General features: G+C 37.8%; 1 protein-coding gene across 1 annotated transcript in view; it reads left to right on the top strand.

The window, feature by feature from the left end:
- The window catches only part of LOC109039674 (HEAT repeat-containing protein 5B), a gene marked incomplete at its 5' end in the record, with an annotated part of 181,965 nt that overhangs the window by 95,609 nt on the left and 63,625 nt on the right, over window positions 1-22,731 (top strand). The window contains 9 exon segments of the mRNA XM_072296271.1: window positions 46-120; window positions 788-1,063; window positions 2,631-2,912; window positions 7,960-8,149; window positions 8,940-9,109; window positions 9,687-9,825; window positions 11,703-11,882; window positions 16,441-16,698; window positions 20,785-20,966. Coding sequence (XP_072152372.1) covers window positions 46-120; window positions 788-1,063; window positions 2,631-2,912; window positions 7,960-8,149; window positions 8,940-9,109; window positions 9,687-9,825; window positions 11,703-11,882; window positions 16,441-16,698; window positions 20,785-20,966 — 1,752 coding nt within the window.

The raw sequence follows: 22,731 nt of genomic DNA, 5'->3' as shown, positions 1-22,731 counted from the left end.
TTTATCAAATCCTTGAATTTCCTCTCTGTTTTTCTCTATTTTCAGTTACAGTCAATGAGTGCCGCAGGGTCTGGAGCTCTGGAACACGATCATTGTTGCCTCTATCGATCGTTAGTGAATGTACGTCCTTTTCTGTTCAGTCAAACTTGTACGACAACGTTTCATAACTTTCCTTTCCTCAGTTGAATTAACATTTTATATTCAGAATAATGAAGAATTGGAAAGCTTTAGCAGACGGAATAAGGGCCTTTTGAAAATTTAAAAATCTTTTCCCTGCCATGACATAAGACTTTGTATACAAGAATGCTGGGACATGAAGATTCCTTTGTTCAAATAGGATCTGTGGCTTTTAACAGAAATTACTGTATCATAAAAAAAACAATATCCTGAAATGGAATATGCAGGAATCACTCTAAGGAGACCCCAGTGGCACTAGGATGCGGCTTATTTATATGCTAAAAAAGTGCGGGAAAAGTTCAGCTCCCTGGTTTTCAACAGGTGCCAATACAGAAAAAAAATAATTTCTGTAAGGTTTCAGACCGATCGGAGCATTTTTAGAACTGGCGCCGGCGACGTTTTTACAAAAAAAATCGAGTTTTCAACTTCCGTCACTGAATAGCCTGCCCTAAGATCGAAAACAGCTTTTTTCTGCAACAAAACCGTGTCCTAACAAAAAAATGCATACTTTCAAAACTAAAGACCATTAAATTTTACAGAAGAATCATAATAGATATTTTTACATTCTTTTTTTCCCTAAAACTTATTTTTGCTTTTATATTTTCAAAAGGGTGAAAATATCCCTGGACCGCTACCTTTAGGAGTTGCTGTGATTGATGCCTCTGTTACTTTATTTGGCAAGATATTTTCTTGTGTTGCCAACAAGCATCGTCTGCAAATGCTGGATCATTTCTCTGAGTGCATCAAACAAGCCAAATCGTGTCGATCTGATGCAGTTGCAACGAACGTTTTTGCTGCACTGCTCAGTGGTTTCAAAAGCCTCACAGAAACAAAATCTGGCATTGGACACGAGGATATAAAAAAGGCAGCATTTTCACTAATCACGGTAAGCATTAATCCATGCTGTTGAAATTAATGTTCGCCCATCATCTTAGAAATTGAGGTAGAAAAACTTGGTTTGCTCAAATATGGTTTACAGCATCAGCAGCTGTAACTCTGTAACTCATCTGTACCCCTAAAGGAAGATATCTTCAAAATTTAGGTATCTCAATATCTCTTTGGACATTGGAACGAAGCATTTTGATGTATTTATTATTTTCTGTCCATCTTTTGCAATTTGCAAGTTAGCCATGATTTTCCAAAACGGAACAATACCCCTGCTGTTTTATTCAAAGAGTTAAAATGTTATAAAAATTGACAGACTCTCAGTCTCCAAAAAGAGAGTGCGAGTATTCCAATTTCAAATGGAGTCCTGCGAACTCAACTCAACTTGAAGGTAAGTCATGGCTTGAGTGATCCTTTGACTCGATCTAAGCTCTTTCCAGTTTTTTCGAGCCAAATATGTAACAATGAATGGAGGCTATGGGAATTAACCAAAACGGAACCGAAATTTTTCGTGAATTGACTAAAAGAAAAAATATTTTTACCATCGCTTAGTGAGAGTCAGTTTGTTTTGGTGCAGTAGTTCTTAATTTTTTATATTGAACATAACCAAGAAATCAATAGAGGGAATTAGACAGAGACAAGAGACCCTCCACTAGTATCTTGGCCATGGTTTTTTTTTTTTTTTTTTTTTTTTTTTTATTATTTGTACAAAAGTTATAATATGTACAGAATGTTTTTAGATGTAAGATACATCTTTAAAAAACTTGGGTTTAACTTATAAGATAAACTTATACTAGGTTACACACATTTTTATATGGAGAGAAATACAACCTCTGAAAAATGAGGAGGGAAAAATAAAACAATTTTGCTTCAAAGTAAAAATGTCTTTTTGCTTTGACATGGAATGCGGGTGACCGAACCCGGTCAAATGCCCAAGAGCCCCTGATTGCGTTCGAAGAGCACAAGGAGGCCCGTCAGCTCTTGGCCATGGTGGAAGCTTTTACTTTTGGGACTTCAGCATTCTACTGTTGACTTACCTACATGGTTGATTTTTAACAACGTGTTGGCAGTTTTGTTTCGCAAACAAGCCGAAAATGGCCAAAGTTTAGGAAACTTGTTTGGCTCATGACGTCACCCGAAGCTCATCATCGACCATGTAGGTAGGTCAACAGCCGAAATTAGGGTGATGACTGTTGCTCCCTTATAATTGTCCATAAGGAACTGTTGAATCCCCGAAAGTAAAAGCTTCCACCTGTCGCCAAGAGGCCAGTGGAGGGTCTCTTGTCTCTGGAATTAGAACACTTCCCATTGTTGCCAAACTTGACCTCATGATATTATTTCCCAGACACGATGCCTATGTTCATGCTTTTCTCAACTTTGGTAATTTCCTTTACAAATTCAATCATTTTAATTGAACAAACAGTATCATTTTGGTTTGTGAAAGGATCTAGGAAACTAGGAAGCATTAATAACTCAGATTAGAAACAAACGGTGCTTGCAATACTTCTACTTCAAGGGATGAGATGCGAATACTTTATAACCCAACCGTTTTAATGGTCCTTTTTCAGACAACTCTGACCAGCAATAATCCAATGCTCCGCTGTGCCGCTGCAGAATGTTTAGGAAGACTAGCTCAGGTTGTTAGTGATGCACGCTTCACAGCTGAGACTGCTCAAATGAGTTTCGATCGACTGAAATCTGCACGAGACGCTGTTTCCAGAACTGGCCATTCTCTAGCTCTAGGTTGTCTCCATAAATTTGTTGGGGGGCTTGGATCCTCTCAACATTTAAACACAAGTGTATCAATTCTCCTTGCTCTCGCACAAGATTCAGCCTCTCCAGTTGTTCAGGTAAATTTTGAGAAGAGTCTTTTTGTACTGAAAGCTGAGACTTAGGAAATCGTTTTTTAATTGGCTTGCATATTTTAGGCCTCCCCAGCATTATATACATAAATGAAGATTACATTTTCACCAAGTTCAAAGCTTATAAACTGGAATGGACCAGGAATTTAGGAGCACACCAGGAAACAAACGAAATTAGAGAGAAAACTGAGGAAAGGAATTTGGGAACAAGTTTACCAAAGACTATGGAAAATGTTCAAAATGTGCAATCTTTATTCCCATTTATGGAATCCATGAGCAGATTTGTCTTTACTCTTCCTATGTACAGTAACTCTAGTTTTGATCATTGCTGAACAAATGTTATTTTTCAAGCTGTTTAGTCACAAATGCGATTTTATTCAGAATGTCTAGTGTCTTTGATAATTAGAAAAACTTTAATACAGGGTGATCCAAAAGTCCCCTCCACCCCCTCTAACTTTTTACCTAATTGAGGTACAGATTTGAAGCTTCGGGGATGTTCCTAGGTCAAAGGGAGCTACTTTTTGGCCCCCCTAAAATTTTCAGGGGGGCCCCCCTTCTGGGGGCAACAGCCCCCAACTTTTAAATTTCAAATGGGAAGACCCCCTTTGTGATAGCTCGTTCGAAAGAGCATAAAAAACGAAAACTTTTGGCGCATTTTCGAAGTCAATATCTCAAACCGTTTCAAAATGGCGGCCGGTTAAAGTTCAAAATGGCCGAAAATTCACACCGGTTATTTGTCGATGGATTTGCGCGAAAATCGTAGGGGTATTTTGACACGAGAAAAACGAATTTGACGTTAGATTTTCAGAAAAATCGAAAATTCCAAAATGGTCGCTGGTTAATGTTTAAAATGGCCGAAAATCGCCCCCTCGGTTTTTTGCTGATGGATTTGCCTAAAACTTGGAATTTGAGAGTTTTTTGGCAGAAGATTAACATATTTGAACTTAGATTTCTAAAAGAATCAATTTTTGGTCATTTTGAACTATAACCGGCGGCCATTTTGGAAATTTTGGTTTTTTTGAAAATCTAGCTTCAAATTCGTTTTTCTCGTGTCAAAATACCCCTATATTCCGATTTTCGCGCAAATCCATCGACAAATAACCGGTGTGAATTTTCGGCCATTTTGAACTTTAACCGGGCGCCATTTTGAAACGGTTTGAGATATTGACTTCGGGTTTGCGCGAAAAGTTTTCTTTTTTAATGCTCTTTCGAACGAGCTATCGTAAAGGGGGCCTACCCATTTGAAAATTAAAAGTTAGGGCCCCCCTAAAAATTTTAGGGGGGGCCAAAATGTAGCTCCCTTTGACCTAGGAACATCCCCGAAGTTTCAAATCTTTACCTCAATTAGGTAAAAAGTTAGAGGGGGTGGAAGGGACTTTTGGATCACCCTGTATATAAGAAAAGTTCTTTTTTCCTGTAAGAAATCAAGAAAATCAAATGTTTGGCACATAAAATGTGACTCATCGGAATTTTAGAGGCATGATTTGCACTGTAGCGCTTACACAGTGATGCATCAGCAGGCACAACAACGTGCTCTTTTTTGTTCATAAGACCCCAAAAGGTTTTAAGAAAATGTTGCTGACTTTTATAAATTGTACAGATTGACTTAGAGACGTTGACATTTGGAAGCAAATATTGCATCCAAAAATAGTGTGTTCAACCTCCGCTGTAGTTGCAATATCTTTGCATAAGGGAAACAATATCACCAAGTTATCTAGTAAATAGCTGTATTTAAAATTTTACTATTTTTCTGGAAGAAAAAAAAAATATGTCGCAATTATTATGAAAATTTTGAAGTAAAGAACCCCACACCCATGGGTTCAGCGGCTCTCTCTAAAAGTCTATGAAACTTTAATAGATTGATATAATGTTCCTAATTAAGGGACCTCCGAAAAATTAGCCCATTTTTGCGAGTAGAAGCCGAGATATTCGCAATTGCACCCGGACTATACCCTGCGGCGCAGGTAAATGGGCGTTTCGCGTCGCCTTACCTTGCTTTCTTCGGCCAGGAAGCCCCCTCTCCCCACCGGGTAACTACGATGTCGCATTGTTTACCCTCACTCCTTTCAGTAGGACGCTCCGTTCGGGCTGTGAGATATGGAGTTCTCTGCTTCTCACACCTCTTATGTATACCTCTTTGAATCCCCGTGTGTTCGCTGGCGGCCGGTTTTATCTGAAATGTAGTTACTGAAACAGAATTGACAGATGCGGGCAGAGGGAGGGAGTACGTCATTCGCACCGGCCGAGCGCATAAGCACCTATCTACACGTGAGTGACGTGAGGTCTGATCGAGAACGCCGAACAACGAGAGGAGAGGGGACTCGGAATTCTTCCGCCATGCTGCGGCTTGATAGAAAATAGTCCGGATTCAATTGCGAATATCTCGGCTTCTACTCGCAAAAATGAGCTAATTATTTGGCTTTCCCTTAATGGGCCTGTTGCAAACTTTTGCTAGAGCAAAAATAAGAGTTGTTTCTTATAGATAATGCCTCAAAAATCACGATGAGCGCATCGGCAAAGTCTGAAATGCACTCATAACTTCACAATCTGCGTAAGAAATTTGCGTTTTTTTAAGCTTCCCGCTTCAAAAACGATACTACGGCACAGGTGAGCATTTTGTTAGAGGAGTCGCTCCATCGTCGGCGATATTCATCATGGCTGACGCTTGCGCGCAGTTCCGCGTGTAATTCGAGGAGAGTTCAAGGTCAATCAATTCGGGCGTGGAATACATGAACGTTAAAACACGCCGATTGTTATCTGGTCTAATCTAGTTCAGGTATTATCTCGTCCCATCACACGTGTTTTGGCGGATTGGCGTCGGCCATGATGAGTATTGCCGACGATGGAACGACCATTCTTACAAAATGTTCACCTGTGCCGTAGTATCGCTTTTGAAGCGGGAAGCTCAAAAAACCGCAAATTTCTTACGCAGACTGTGAAGTTATGAGTGCATTTCAGACTTTGCCGATGCGCTCATCGTGATTTTTGAGGCATTATCTATAAGAAACAACTCTTATTTTTGCTCTAGCAAAAGTTTGCAACAGGCCCATTATTAACTTTATATCAATCTATTAAAGTTTCATTGACTTATAAAGAGAGCCGCTGACCCCATGCTCTGTGTGGGGTTCTTTTCCTTTAATCACTCCTTTATTTTCTATGAAATCCTCAATTTTCATCCATCACAAGGGTTCAAAAACTGTCTGATCCTGTATTAAAATAAAAAATAAAAAAGTCCTTTTAATTACCCGCCCGGCAAAATTACGTTGTGGCAACGTTGCCAAAACGTTGCAATTTCGCCATTTACGTATTCGGGCAACGTTGTGGTAACGTTGCCACAACGTGTAATTTTGTCAGCTTGCATGAACGTAATTGGCAATGTGTCTGCAATGTGTTTTAGCAACATAATGGGAATGTTGCAAAAATACGTTTTAGCAACATAATGGGAATGTTGCAAAAATACGGTGAAAAAATTTCGGTGATTTATTTTAGGAGTACTCTGCATTTTTACTCCTAGAATTCAATGTGGACCGCAGAGAAGCGTTTCTTAGGCACCCGAAAATTCACTCTAAGTCCGATAGTAGCCGCGCTCCGCCCGGGTTCCCAAGCGGGCTCCCATCGAAGTACTAACTACGCCCGACGTTGCTGAACTTCAGTGAATGCCCGTGTGTCGCTGCCACTCAGCTACGGACGCTCGCGTGATAGAGTTTGGTTATTTAGCATTAATAAACATCCCTAGATCTCGTTCAATGATAGAAAGCAATGATATTCTTGCATTTCTGTGCATAATTCTACAACGAAGGATACTGAACATAATATTAGGAAGATCAAGTTTTTAAAAAAAAGGAGTATGAAAAAAAATTAAAAAAGAATTGAATAAATATATTCATTTTATATAAATAAAATTATTATTATTTTAATTATTTATTTAATTATATTATAATTATTTTTTATTATTATAATAATTTGGTATTTTTATTTTGTATTACATTATTTTCTAATTATTTATATTTATTTTTTTTATTTTATTTTTTATTTTTAAATTATTTTTTTTTTTTTTTTAATTTTATCTTCATTTGTATATTTTTATTGTTAATTTTTTTATTTTTTGAATTATCTATCAATTAATTTTTGTTTATTTTTGTATATACATATACATATTTTTGCGACATTGTATGAGGGCGCATTCCCATATATTGATTGGAGAAAATCATCTGTTGAGAAACAACAGAAAGGAGAACACCTGAAACAGTGGAAAAGTGTCCCCTCCGATTTGCAGCACAGCATCTGCTTGACCTCATATCTGAGTTCTACGACCAAAATTACACAGGGATTGATACCTCACATGACACTATATGCGCATTTTAAAAATCGAAATCCCAGAGGCCTTATTATGGCCGCCATTTTGATATTTAGGCATTTTGGGGGGTGTTCCGGGGTCGGACCGTGGTAAACTTTTGGCATGTTGTTCAGGAGGACCTACTGATGACGTTTACATAGGAAAAGTTTGTTCAGCAATTTGTTCCGGGTCAAATCGTGTTTCTCCCTGACTAATAATGTTTAACAACGTTGTCACAATATATCTAAGAAATATTTATTGAAACGTTTTTTAATAATGTTCCAGAAACATTTCTAAAAACGTTTTGAAAATATTGTCTAAAATATAATGTCAGGCAACATTGCTGAAACATTGCTTAAACGTTGCTGCTTTACCTTTACAAAGCAATATCATCAAAATTGTTGCCTTGTAACGTTGCGGCAACGTACACATTGCTCCCTTGCCGGGCGGGTAGGCCTTTAATCTTTTAATCGTATTGCATGCACATTTAAGTTTTTGGTAAAAACATTTTATAGAATTGTTTATCCTCATTGAAACGTCTAGCTGGATGAGAAGTAAACCTATAACCTGCTAGTAAACCTATGGCACTGGTAGAAACATTTACATGAAACTTCACAATCATCAGACTTCTACTTTACGCTCAGCTTTTACTCCTTGTATTTTTTTAAATATATGTACATTGAAAATTTTGCCCTACAGGTTTGGTCTCTTCATGCTTTAAAACTTATGGCTGAGTCAGGTGGTCCAATGTTCCGAGGCTATGTTGAACCATCTCTATCCTTGGTTTTGAGACTTCTGTTGACTGTTCCTCAATCACACGTTGATGTGCATCAGAGTATGGGGAATGTGATCTCAGCCCTGATTACAACTGTTGGACCAGAATTACAAGGTTTGTCACAAGAACTCAGTTAGCTGAAGCATGATTTCAACCTTGACCTTGACTAGATCATATGCTCATCAATGAAGGAGTACTTACCAGTTGAGCAAGGAGGGCTATTTGATATAGTTAATGTATTTAAATTTTAATCATAAATGATGATAAGATTTATTTTAATTAAACTGTAATTTTGGAGTAGTACCTTTGAAGCATTGAAAATGTGTAGAAAATCATGATCCAAAAGTTTTTGTTGATTTCTTTCTCTTTATTTAAATCAATTTAACATTCAAACATTTCTAATTTTAAGCTATTAATGTCCAAATGTCAATTAGACAATAACATAGTTTGCAGTAGCACTACAATGCGTCATGAACTTTCGCACATTCCCAAAGTTCTCCACTTTAAATATTAATTTTTGAGAAAAAATATGAATATTTTTCACCTTGAAATTTTTATTTATTAGATATTTTGGATCACATTAAGGAGAGAACTCTCTGAAAAATCGTGTGGAAACTTTTTGCAAGTTTTCCTGAAGTTTGTATTTTATCAAAGGACGTTTGGCAGCGCACAAAAGTTGACAGACCGTTCTTCCTTAGCATGACAGAAACGTAATTCACCAATATTTAAGAGTATGATACCAAGAAGTTCTTGATAAAAATTAAACATTGTTCTAAAAGGGCACTTAATTTCTTTAATGGCCTGGAAAGAGTGCGTTAAAAGCACTTGCATCACCCCACGGAACTTTAGATGACACCCTGAGCCTGGCCTTAAATTCATAAACTTGCGTTTACTTTCATTCTAGGAAGTGTGAGTTCAGTTTGCCTAGCTCGGACATCTTTCCTATGTGCATGTGAGATCATGCAAGGTCACTATCATCCCTTGGTTCAAGCGGAAGCCATCTCCTGTTTACAGCAGTTGCATTTGTTTGCCCCAAGACATGTCAATTTATCGTCCTTAGTACCAACATTATGTGTAAGTGACCCTATCAAATTTTCCTTTGTGTTAAGAACATTTTATTTCTCATCCAATCGCTTGGGATGCAGAAAATGCCCAATATGGTGACCGTAGGATCGCTGCAAATGTAAGGCAAATCTTCGGGTGTAAGGAAATTTTCTAAAAAAAAAAAAAAAAAAAAAAAAAAATCAAAATCATTGAACATTGTTAGGTTAAAAAAAGTTATAAATAAAGTTATTAATAAAATGTAAGTGTTTTTTGAAAACATTTTTTGCATTATTTCTAGCACTCGGCTACCAACCCAAACTCATATAAATTTTCTAAAGCGATGACTTTTTTTTTTTTTTTTTTTTGCCAGGCTACATATTTTATTGGAAAATCGAGCGTTTTGCTGTAACATCGCTTTTGTAGTGAGAGACAAATTGCAAATGTGCCAAGAGAAAAAATTTTGATCATGGCAAATGGTTGGCGTTTTTGAACTTCCTGCTTTCCTACCAATCTCAATTCCTGATCCAGTACTAACAGCTTTCGCCTTATGTGAACTCCAAGCTTTCCTGATTTAGCCTATGAAAAGTGTTTTATCTTCAATTTTCAGGTAACGTTGTTCAGTAAGCATTTATTGTTGCGGAAAGCAGCTGTAGCCTGTCTACGACAATTGGCACAGCGAGAGGCCAAACAAATCTGCGACCAAGCCTTAGCATTTTTTGCAGAAAAAAATTATTTCAATGGAGAAGGTCAGTATTTATTATCTTCCCATTCCAAAAATGAACCTGCTAAACTATTTAAAATCCCCTAAAAAGATTTCAGAATTAAATGGGTGAAGGATCTGCATGGTGATTATTGAAATGATATCGACTCTATGTCGCCGCTTTGTCGTGTCGCGCCATGGACTGAGTGGCTCTCAGTCACGACAAAGCGGCGACTTAGAGTCGATATCATTTCAGTAATCGCCCTGCTGGTCTGAGTCCATTAACGCCATGTAACTGGAACAAAAACAAACCAAAACTTACTCCTAAGAACAAATCTGAAGCTTTCCAATCTTCCCTTACAAGAAGAGAAGAAAGGAAGAAAGAAGAAAAAAAGAAAAAAAAACAATCAAATTATTTAACCTGAGAGAGGGAGAAGTAAGTATGAGTTCTATGTGTGTAGAGTTCAATAAAAAAGCAATGGAGTAATTGAAAAACATAAATGCTCATCAAAACAAAATATAAATTAGAACAGATTTGAGCCTTACAAATGCTTCTGAATACTTGAAATCTTGAAACAGTCCAAGTCCAACATTTTCCTGAAGAAATGAATGATGAAACTGCTGCTCAGTATGAAGCGATGTAAATAATCCTGAATAATAATTTTGATGTGAGTGAATTCCTATTCTCCCCAGGATGTGCCCCAAAAATCCGTTTAAGTGTTCATAACTTTTTTAAAACGCATTTAATCGCTATTTTTCTCTGCCCTTTCACCATCAAGGAGAAGTTCCCAAGCTGCCGCCTCGGATCGGGCTGAAATAATTCGTACGAACTCTTTAGATAAATCAGTCAGGACGGTGTTTTCTTATTTTTTCCAATGCGCCCCGAGAACACCCCATAAAAACTCAGAAAAGTCGGGTTTTGAGCACGCATCGACTATGCACGCCAGACACCCAGTAATGCGCCGGAAACAATTAAAAAACACAGTCCCAATGGATTTATCCAATTAGTTTGTACGAATTTTCTCAGCCCCATCAGAGGCGGCAGCTTGGGAAGTTCCCCTTGTGAGTGAATTAGAGCTTTGCGAATATTCCCTTTATCCGACTCATGCACTATTCTCAAATTGCGATTATTTGCGCAGTCACGAATAGTTAATTTTTTTTTTTTCAAATATTCGCGCCGTCACGAATACCGAATTTTCAATTATACACGCTGTCAAAAATAAGAATTTCTGAGCGGCAATCATGAAACGTTGCTAGGACCTTCACAAGGCTTTCATCGAAGACGTAGGGAACCTCGAATTTCAGAAAGGAAGGTGGGAATACATAAAGAGCCAAAATTAAAGATAGAAAGACCTAGAAATAAAAAAAAAATATGCACCAACACAATTTCATTGATACCTAAAAAAAAAAATGCTGAGAATGTGTCTAGTCATCCTTAAATACTAGTTTGACCTTTGGAATGGGCGAAAAAAAACACAGCAGCAGAAAAGACGCAGAGGCGAACAAGACCAAAGACCTGCCGACTTACTTGATCTATTCTCTTTAAAAGGGGGGGGGGGGGGCACTGCTTTTATTGTATTTGAATCGGCTTATGTGAAAGCGTCAGATGTCCAACACAGTGTTTCAGACTTTGAATGGACAATTTTGTTGTCTTTTACAGACACAAGATGGCTTAAGACACTAGAAATGTAGAACAATTTTATAAATAATCCCCTAAGTATAATTAAACATTTAAAAAAGAGATCGATCTTATTTATCAGTGTTGAGGGGCGAAAGAAACCACTGTAATTATGAAACCTTGTATTGGACAAGGGACGTTTACGCTTGAGTCGACTCAATTAAGATTCTTCTTTTTTTGGTCACTGTCCTTATCTCACTTTTCTCTCTTGTCTCAAGTTATTTGTTCTCAAATTAATGTTTCAGATTTTTCAATGCCAGATTCTGGGCTTCCAGGAATTTTATTTGGTATGCTAGATTTGGAAACAGATGCTCAGTTGATAAAAGATATTCATGATACACTGACAAGTATGCTACAAATAATGGCAGCTGAAAATCTCTCTCTATGGTTGTCGCTATGCAAAACTGTGCTCACAGTTGCATCAGGTAATTACTGCGAAAATTCTACCTAAATTTTTAACAATTTAAAGGTCAGCCAAGAAGCAACTTTTCCGATTTTTTTTTTATCGAGAACTATTGAAGCAAAGAAAATTTTATACATACCGCTTTAGAGTTTATGATTTTAGCTCTCATAACAACATACTCCAGAAACAGCTCATATTGGAAAATTGTCCTCCCGCTGATGTCAGAGATTTGCGATTCAAGTAGGTTGTAGTAGGTGAAATTTCGCGAGAAACACGATGGTGCCACTTTTTTTCCCTGAAATCAACTCCCAAGCTCAAGAAAATCTGAAAGTTCAGGCTGTAATGAAGAGGATGTCCCATGCTACGCTGAATCCCCTCTAGTCCAGTCAATTTAGCTCTAAATAAGGGTCATCTGGAAAAATCCATATATAGAAGGTTTTTTTTGCGGAAACATGTTGCATTAGGCTACCAGAACAACATATCAAAAGTTTACCAAAATCGGCTGTCCGCTAAGGTCGCCATCTTGAAAAAAGGAGGGGCGGGGGGCCAAAATACGCCGCCGGCGTCCGGTTTTTAGCGTATATCTTGAAAAATATCAATCCTACGGACAAATGTCAAAGAACCTTTTAACTAGATCATAAAATTTCCTATTAGAAACCTTGTACATTTATTAAATTGCGACTTCTGGTTCGTGAGATATGACGGTAGTTTCCTGCGGCTAGGAAAATCAAATCTTGCGAAAAATCACGTTTTTTCAACAAAATCTGTAATTATCTTAAAAACGGCGAGTCTGAGGCAAAAAAGTGTTCTCACCAGAGTGAAAGAGCATAAAATTTCCATGATAAAAATGCTTATGAATTCACTAGGGGGTCCGCCCCCGGAGCGCTATGCGGTCCGAACCACCGGCGGCTACTACGCGGTGAGGCTCGACTTGGCCGCTCCATGATGCGGCCATGTTAAGGTCCAAGATGAAACAGCTTCACCTTTTTGGTAGATTTACCACGAAGGTAAGTTACATTATCCATTTAAATATGTACTCCTTTCCTTTCATCATAAACCCCCCCCTCCTTCTCCTTTAGGTCATTCTAGTTGTATGTATAGTTAATACCTAACCGTCAACGGTCACGATTGAAGATAATGTTATGCTTTCTTATTCAAATACAATTTGTCAAACAACAAATCTTCTTTTTTCAAAGTAACTAAAAGGAAATGAATTAACACAAAATATAGAAAGAGGGAGACAAGCATTTCTTTGTTTATTACCTTAAGGTGATTCGATGGACGCATGGACGCCATATTTTGTGTCAGAACGGCATGCGATGTATCGCATCAATTGGTTCCATGTTTTGGAAATACAAAATATAGAAAGAGGGAGACAAGCATTTCTCCGTTTATTACCTTAAGCTGTGGAATCGTTTATTAGCTACCATATGTTGTAAAGCATGATGGTCTTGAAGGTTCAATTGTTTTTGATGGATGCGAACAAAAAGCGCAACATATTTCACAAAAAGCGTTGAAAGGTGACGACGTCATAGCCTTAAGAAATGTCCTGCCTTAATTTTTTCTGAGGACACTCCTCTATCCGTGGCCCAGGACTTGCCTCTGTCTAATGAAAAGAATGAGGCGCGTTTGATTTGCTTGCTATCAAAACACTTTACTACAGGGAGTCAAGTTAAAGTATCTCAAGCAGAGGACGATGGGGATACTCTCATCGTAAATGAAGCTATCAGTCTGCCAAGAGGAACGAAGAAACAAGTTGTTATCGTTGGTGAAGACATCAATCTTCTTGTTCCAATGATAGCTTTGACGCCTGCATCAAGCGACGTCCTATTACTCAAACCAGGTAAGGGCTAAAATGCAGCCCAAATTTTTAGCTCAAATCAATTGCGAACATCGAATGCAAATTTGAAGAACTGCATTCTGTTTATCCATGTCATCAGTGGATGTGATACCACTTCAGCATTTCGTGGCAAGGGCAAAGACAAATTTATTAAACTGCTAGAAAAATGTGACGAAGTCTCTCGTATTGCTGAGAAATTTGATGAAACCGACTGCACTCAAGATGAGCTTTGTCAAGCGGGTGAGCAACTCGTCCTTTTGCTGTACGGTGCTAAAAAATCAGTTACTGCTTTGAACAAATGCAGATTTCAATGTTTTAATCGTGCTATGGCAAGGCAAAAAACTGAGGTGAAACTGCAAACGTTGCCTCCAGCTTCAGATGCGTGCAAACAACACTTCTTACATGTATATTATCAAGTTCAACTCTGGAGAGGAAGAAAACTGAATCCCAAGGAATGGGGGTGGAAATCTTCGGAACTCGGGCTTCTCCCTGTGCCTATGCTCAACCCGCTTGCCTCCCCCCCCCCCCCCCCCAAGAACTTTTACAAATCATCTCATGAACATGTTCGAGAGGCTGTAGTAACCGCTGCTCTTGTAAGAGAGGTGGTATACGACGCAGTGACATTTTCTTCTACATTGTTCCGACTTGGGATGCAGCAATCAAGCAGAAACACTGATCGAGGAGGAAGCAGAAGATGAATTTAAACTAGCAAGGTGATTCGATGGACGCCATATCTCGTGTCAGAATGGAATGCGATATATCGCATCAATTGATTCCATTTTTCAGCTACTCGTCATTTTTCTCCTAATTTGAGATCGCAATTCTGTTGTCAGGAGACTAAAGCACTCTTTTACCAATTTAAACAAAGAAATTCAACGTAATAAAGGCGTGGTTTTTTCAGAGAGAAAACATCGCATTCGATACTGATATGGAAACTGCACTCGAATGCCATATTTTCTCTCTAAAAAAACACGCCTTTATTACGTTGAATTTCTTTGTTAAAATTGGTAAGTGAGTGCTTCAGTCTCCTGGCAACAGATTTGCGATCTCAAATTTGGAGAAAAATGACGAGTAGCTGAAAACATGGAACCAATTGATGCGATACATCGCATGCCGTTCTGACACAAAATATGGCGTCCATGCGTCCATCGAATCACCTTAAGGTTATAAGCAAAGAAATGCTTGTCTCCCTCTTTCTATATTTTGTGTTAATTCATTTCCTTTTAGTTACTTTGAAAAAAGAAGATTTGTTGTTTGACAAATTGTATTTGAATAAGAAAGCATAACATTATCTTCAATCGTGACCGTTGACGGTTAGGTATTAACTATACATACAACTAGAATGACCTAAAGGAGAAGGAGGGGGGGGGTTTATGATGAAAGGAAAGGAGTACATATTTAAATGGATAATGTAACTTACCTTCGTGGTAAATCTACCAAAAAGGTGAAGCTGTTTCATCTTGGACCTTAACATGGCCGCATCATGGAGCGGCCAAGTCGAGCCTCACCGCGTAGTAGCCGCCGGTGGTTCGGACCGCATAGCGCTCCGGGGGCGGACCCCCTAGTGAATTCATAAGCATTTTTATCATGGAAATTTTATGCTCTTTCACTCTGGTGAGAACACTTTTTTGCCTCAGACTCGCCGTTTTTAAGATAATTACAGATTTTGTTGAAAAAACGTGATTTTTCGCAAGATTTGATTTTCCTAGCCGCAGGAAACTACCGTCATATCTCACGAACCAGAAGTCGCAATTTAATAAATGTACAAGGTTTCTAATAGGAAATTTTATGATCTATTTAAAAGGTTCTTTGACATTTGTCCGTAGGATTGATATTTTTCAAGATATAAGCTAAAAACCGGACGCCGGCGGCGTATTTTGGCCCCCCGCCCCTCCTTTTTTCAAGATGGCGACCTTAGCGGACAGCCGATTTTGGTAAACTTTTGATATGTTGTTCTGGTAGCCTAATGCAACATGTTTCCGCAAAAAAACCTTCTATATATAGATTTTCTTAGAAAAATGCTAGATTAACTGAACTACTCTATACCTCTATAGCTAGTCAAATTCTCCATGCACAGGAAAGAAACAAGTAAATTAGCGGATTTCCATTTTGTTTGGGGACTTAAAGACAGGAAATCAGGCAACCCTGCTAATTTATTTTCTCCTTGTTAGTGCATGGAGAGTTTAACTAGCAGTGTAGAGGTGGACTCTGTAGCAAAGCATGGGATATCCTCTCCATTATGGCCTGAACTTTGAGAGTTTTTCTTGAGCTTGGGAGTTGATTTCAGAGAAAACCAGTGGCACCATCAAATTTCTAGACAAATTTTAGGCATGAAAAATTATGTACTTAAATCGTACATCTGTGATGCATGCAAGAGCTCAATTCTTGAACTCAAAACAATTTGAATTCGAGCCACCACTGTCTCTGGTGGGTGGAGGCTGTGTACTATTCGGCGAGGCAAGATTTTTCATATTTCATACAAAGCACAGAAATATGAGTCATCACCTCTCTGAGGTAGTTGTCATTTCAAATAGCATATGTAACAGCACAAGTGAGATGGCATAAAGTTTCATCATAGGAGATTCAGTATCACAAGTGACGGTCTACAAAGCAGGAAAAAGTAATATTTTTTTTTTTTTTTTTTTTTTTTTTTTTTTAAATTTCCAGCATTGTCTTAAACTTTATGGATTTTTTGCAATTTTAAGTCTTGTAATATTTTGAATTTTGGTGTCCTCTTTAGACTCTATAACTTGTGCAGAGTCTGAAAAAGTTGAACTCTGTGAAAAATCAGTTGACAAAGAAGATGAGGACGAAGATGATGATCATGTAGAATTCACATCCACTGAGGAATCAAATAGAGCGCTCATACAACCACGTTGGCCCACGAGAGTTTTTGCTGCTAAATCTGTACGGAGAATGTTACACTCATGTGAACTTGCCAGCCCTGCTCATTTTGAACTTAGTTTAGCTAAGGAAATTCAGTTGACAAAAAGTAGAGGTAAAAGATAATTTCATATTTTTCTCTTGAATTGAATGAAATTCATTTATTTTTAGTGTGTTTAAAAGAAACATTAGCCATAGTTATGGAAATGAAAACTTCTGGTGAATGGATGTGATAAGTGACATTTTTAATAAAGATAAAATTGGGCTGTCAGTGAAACAGAACAAAACTTGTTTCTGAGTAAACTTCACTGAAAAATAACCTCAAAACTCAAATTTTCATGACTTTAATGAGAGTTCCTTAGGTCAATTTAAATTTGCATGCGTTTGTTTCGAGATTGTTGATTTCTGACTCGTATTATTTTTCCCTACACAGTGTGCCTTCTTCTGCTTTGTGGTAAATTGTTGTTTTTAGCTAGTCTTATTTCTATGATTATTACCCCTCCTCATTTTGTAATATGGCTGTTATTTCCTCCTATGATGTAAAATTGATGTTCTGCCCATTGTAGAGGGCTGTGCGAATATGGTTTTTTTTTATGTCAAATCGAATGGAATATTTTGAAAAAGTTTTGAATTTGAACCGAATCAAATATTTTTAGTTTTTATCTATTTTGGATCAAAACCAACCTCTGTTGGTCAAAATAAGAATCAAATGAATAATTTTTTTCTTTCTAACATTCAAATTTTGAATAAAGAAATTACTATTATATGTAAAAAGATCAAGAATTAATCAATTCATTTAATTATTATCAAATGGTTTTGCACACATTTTGAGTTGCTGTGGAAACAGGAGGAGGGAGAGAAAATTGCTTCCTTTAATTAGGGTCAAGCAATTAATTGAACTGTTGCGGAGCTGTAAAACTGCTGCTTACTGTCCGAAAATTCATTTTATTCAGTTTTACTTCACGTCAATGCTGATCTCGCCAAGATAGTCTGGCAACATTGTGAAGACCGTGGTGCCACGCGGCACTGTGGGCCTGAGAGGCTCGTTTCACGCGGAAAATACCGTTTTTAAGTGTGTTCAGTTTTGCATAGATGATAAGGAACTCGTTAAAGAGCCTCTCTGAGGGATGAGGATTCATCATCATTTCATCGAATCATCGCCCAACAGCGATGTATTGGAGGGGGGAACATGGGTACCTCTCACACTGCACGGATAATACATAGAAGTGCGTCCTTAACTGCGACCGTGTAAGACCTTATCACGGCTCAGCGGTTGCACAGGATGAAAATTTGTTCACTAGGACGTCTTCTTCTAAAAAAGAGCTTTCATTTGATGTATACACTTTTTCCATTGTGCACTTTTCATGGCCCAAAAATCTTGTTAGAAAATGTGCCTAATAAATCTTAAAAATTCCATCGACAAAGCTTTCTGCAGTTTTTTCTATAAGTTTCTATAGAGTTTTAAGGTCAGATTCTTTTTCTTTGGGTCCTCAACATTCATTTGCACCACAGCTTTGCTGCGGGAAACCCATTTTTTGAATTTTTTTTAAAAAACAGTCGACTTACCAAAAATATGATTAAATTCATATTTCACATTTATGACCTTAGATATAGTACAGTAAAGAAATTCTTCTGAGTGAATAGTAACATTATTTTCAAATTGAGTTGCTGTGCTTCTGAAGGTGCGCACTTTTTTCCATGGTTGCCATATTTTTTCGTATTTAATAAGTGCAAAAAAGGTTCTCAGATGAGACGACATTATAAACCTGTCTTTCATCTTTTTCCTCTTTTCTTTAAGTAAAATTATTAATACTACCATACAGGTATTATATGTGACGCAGCAGGACAGAATGCACCTTTAAATGAAGACGGATATTGTTTAGTACACCCGAAAACAGTTTGAGGGTAAAAAAAAAACCCCCAGAAAACCCACACTATTTTAGTTTTCACTGATGATAATTCCTAATGAAATATGACATTGGGTCAATCTTTCAAGCCATAACTTGCATTACTATAATGTAAGCGTTTAAGGTGGATTGTTCCTCATGATTGGCAACAGTGCAGACAAACTTTAACTGCTATTTGCTTGGAAATTTTGTCTTTCTCCCTCAGACTTTGAAATGCTGCCAAATGATCAAATTTAGGAATGTTTCAGTTATGTCTTTGTGCCAACTAATGCAGAATTAACCCTTCCAACCTATGGTACAATGGGCCTGTTGCATGCAAGAGATACAGCCGCGCGAATAGACTTTAAAGAGGTTAAATGACACGAAAATTACGATGGTCACATTAAAAAAGTCTGAAATACACTCCTTACTGCGCAATTTGCGTTGTTAGGAACGCGCTTTTTCAAATTTCCCGCGTCTGGGGGCAAATTTCTAATCACCGGAAACGAGCAAACGGCGGGCTCGGTGATTTCCGGAAGATGCCGAGTCGTTGTTGTTGTTGTTGTCGTTGTTATTTTTTCCTTCAGTTTGTTCACAAACCCAACGTGATCTCTTATAGTGGTCCATATACGCTTTATGCGGTCACCAAATCGATCAACTTTTAAATATCCAACGCAATCCTTCTACATTTCATTTCACGATATCACGAGCTCCGATTTTTAGGTTATGTTGTCAGTTTTAGTTGACCGGAAATAGCCGCGAGTTGCCGTTAATTGTTTCCGTAAGAAAACTGCCCCCCCGACGCGGGAAATTTGAAAAAACGCGCTCCTAACAACGCAAATTGCGCAGTAAGGAGTGTATTTCAGACTTTTTTAATGTGACCATCGTAATTTTTTTGTCATTTAACCTCTAAAAAGTTTATTCGCACGGCTGTATCTCTTGCATGCAACAGGCCCATTTGGCTTAAGGTAAATTTTGTCCTGCTGCTTTGCTTATGACGTTTGGTCTCCTGAATTAATTGTGTCCTTTCACATACTAGATGATCATAGATTGACGACTTCAGTAGCACTAGAAGCTGCTAATGTTAACTAGCTCAATCGACGGCATGTCATTGAATATTTGAACACAGTTCTGATTTGATATAAAGCCGCTTTTTTTTTCTGAATTTTGAGTTCAGCCAATATTGGTAAACATTTGGGCGGAATTGATTAAAGTCCAAGAATGTTGCACCAAATGCAAGAGTGGTAAAAAAAATCAGCTGACCATCAATATCCAGTAAACGTTGTAAGTAAATGTTGTCCATTCTCATGCCTGGCGCCTCTCAAGAAAATTCATAGGATGCTTCTTTGATCATCTGACATGATACTTGATTGCTTACAACGGCAAAACTTAGAACCGTTAAACCATGCAGGGCATTAATTTGCAAAGTTATTCTTCTTATTGAAGTGTGGTAACCCTCAAGAACCATTAATACGAGGAGGCAGTGACAAAAAAAAATTAACATATAAAGCGTTTCTATGTGAACATTCTCTCTTTTATTTTTCTAATTTTAACAATCTTAGGTCGTTTTCCAGACTCTTCTTGGTCACTTTCAAGTTTTTCAATTTTTTTTTGGAAGTTTTTCCAGCGTTAAAATGGTTTCTAATCCCAGTACTAATGCTCGAAAAAAGGAGTCATCACAGGACTAGCTCAAATCCTATAAATCAATATACTTTTCTTGTTATTTTTGAACAAATCGGACATTAGATTCGAGTTTAGCGACCCAAAAAACCCCTTTACACCAAAACTCAGTGATTTTCGTTCGGAGTTAGCCGATTATTATTCTCGCACAACCGGCTACTCTGGCCCACAGTGCGCGGGGCGGAGGAGGATAGATACGAGGTTAGTACAGTCATGCCATGTTGATGACATACTAGGTGGAACTCAAGTGGCGCGAATTTTGAATTGACCCTTCCAGGGCTGTGCTTTGAATGAACCAATGGAACGTTGGCCTTTGTTTACCTAACCTCAAAACAAGTAGTTTGAGTTGCGCGCCAGATCGAGTTCCTACTAAAACGTCATCAATATGGCCGGATGTACGAATATTCAGTCTCTTTTGAGAGATATTCGAAGTGTCATCAATGGTGTTGAATAATCTGATTATTTGAGGTCTCTAAGTTCGAGTTCGAATGGAATATTGGAAAAATTATTCGAACTTGAATATTCGAGATTTTCGAATATTTGCACAGCCCTAGCCCATTGTTATTGTGTAAATTGTTTATATTTGCTAATGAGAGTATTACCATCAAAATTTCAATAAATTTGATTATTTTTAGGTGACTTTTTGGTCCTTCATTTATCAGATTTAGTGAGGCTTTCATTCATGGCGGCAACTAGTGACTGTGATCCTTTGAGACTGGAAGGTTTAAGGCTCCTGTACGATGTTATAACAAAATTTGCCAAAGTTCCAGAACCAGAATTTCCCGGACATCTTCTGCTGGAACAATTTCAAGCGCAGGTAACCTGGTAATCAATAATTAGAGCTGCTCTTTATCGTAAATAATGCAGCAATTGAAAACAGAATCAGCAAGAAAAATCTACCAGTGCCTGTTAACAAAATGTTGTAAAATGTACAGTATCTTAAGCTGTACGAGGTCCTTATGATTTGAACAAATCGATGGTCAAAGTGTGGAATCATACATTTTCATTGGGGTGTTTCAAAATATCTGCTCTTATTTTATTTTTTCTAAAAGACCAAGCTAACTTTATACCTTGAAATGTATACAGAATATTCTGTTGACAAAGACGAAAAATCAGTGAAGTTTTCAAGATATTAGGTTGACTAGTTTTCCGAAGATAATAAAGCATTATGGCAAGAAGTCTATACAGGGTGATCCAAAAGTCCCTTCCACCCCCTCTAACTTTTTACCTAATTGAGATAAAGATTTGAAACTTGGGGGATATTCCTAGGTCAAAGGGAGTTACTTTTTGGCCTCCCTAAAATTTTCAGGGGGGCCCCCCTTTTGGGGACAACGGCCCCAACTTTTAAATTTCAAATGGGAAGACCCCCTTTGTGATAGCTTGTTCAAAAGAGCATAAAAAAAGAAAACTTTTCGCGCAAACCCGAAGTCAATATCTCAAACCGTTTCAAAATGGCGACCGGTTAAAGTTCAAAATGGCCGAAAATTCATACCGGTTATTTGTCGATGGATTTGCGCGAAAATCGGTATGTTGAGGTATTTTCACACGAAAAAAACGAATTTGACATTAGATTTTCGAAAAAACCAAAATTTCCAAAATGGCCGCCGGTTAAAGTTTAAAATGACCAAAAATTGATTTTTTCAGAAATCTAAGTTCAAATTTGTTTATCTTCTGCCAAAATACTCTCAAATTCCAAGTTTTAGGCAAATCCATCAGGAAAAAACCGAGGTGAAAATTTTCGGCCATTTTAAACATCAACCGGCGGCCATTTTGGATTTTTTGAAAATCTAACGTCAAACTCGTTTTTCTCGTGAGAAAATACCCCTGCATACCGATTTTCGCGCAAATCCATCGACAAATAACCGGTGTGAATTTTCGGCCATTTTGAACTTCAACCGGCCGCCATTTTGAAACGGTTTGAGATATTGACTTCGGGTTTGCGCGAAAAGTTTTCTTTTTTTATGCTCTTTCGACAGAGCTATCACAAAGGGGGTCTTCCCATTTGAAATTTAAAAGTTGGGGGCCGTTGCCCCCAGAAGGGGGGCCCCCCTGAAAATTTTAGGGGGGCCAAAAAGTAGCTCCCTTTGACCTAGGAACATCCCCGAAGCTTCAAATCTTTACCTCAATTAGGTAAAAAGTTAGAGGGGGTGGAAGGGACTTTTGGATCACCCTGTATAGTCGCAAACGGAGTTTTAAGGTTTTGCACCTCCGCCATTGATATGATTATTAAATCGATTAAATTTTGCAATTAGGAACTATAATTTCTGGCTCCGTTTAGAAAAACCGTGTGTACCATTAGTTTTCCCGTACACATAAGTGATTTGACAAGTGAGCCAGAAATTTTAGTTCCGAATTGCAAAATGTAGTCCATATCAATGACCTATTATTATGTTTTTTTTTTTGTTGATTCATCCTTCCACCTTAGTTCAAAAAATCAAAATTTTCTCCTAAAAATGGAACTTTTCTGGGAGAGATTTAATTTATCAGTGAATTGGTACAAACTGGAAAAACAAAAGTCATTTCTGGATTCGGCAAATGAAAGTACTGCAGAACAACTCCATAGCTTGCCTAAGAACATTCCC

The sequence above is a fragment of the Bemisia tabaci genome, chromosome 2 (assembly GCF_918797505.1).
Source record: "Bemisia tabaci chromosome 2, PGI_BMITA_v3".
Lineage (NCBI taxonomy): Eukaryota > Metazoa > Arthropoda > Insecta > Hemiptera > Aleyrodidae > Bemisia > Bemisia tabaci.
The sequence above is the reverse complement of the archived record's forward strand: the minus strand, read 5'-3'. Positions and strand labels throughout refer to the sequence as shown.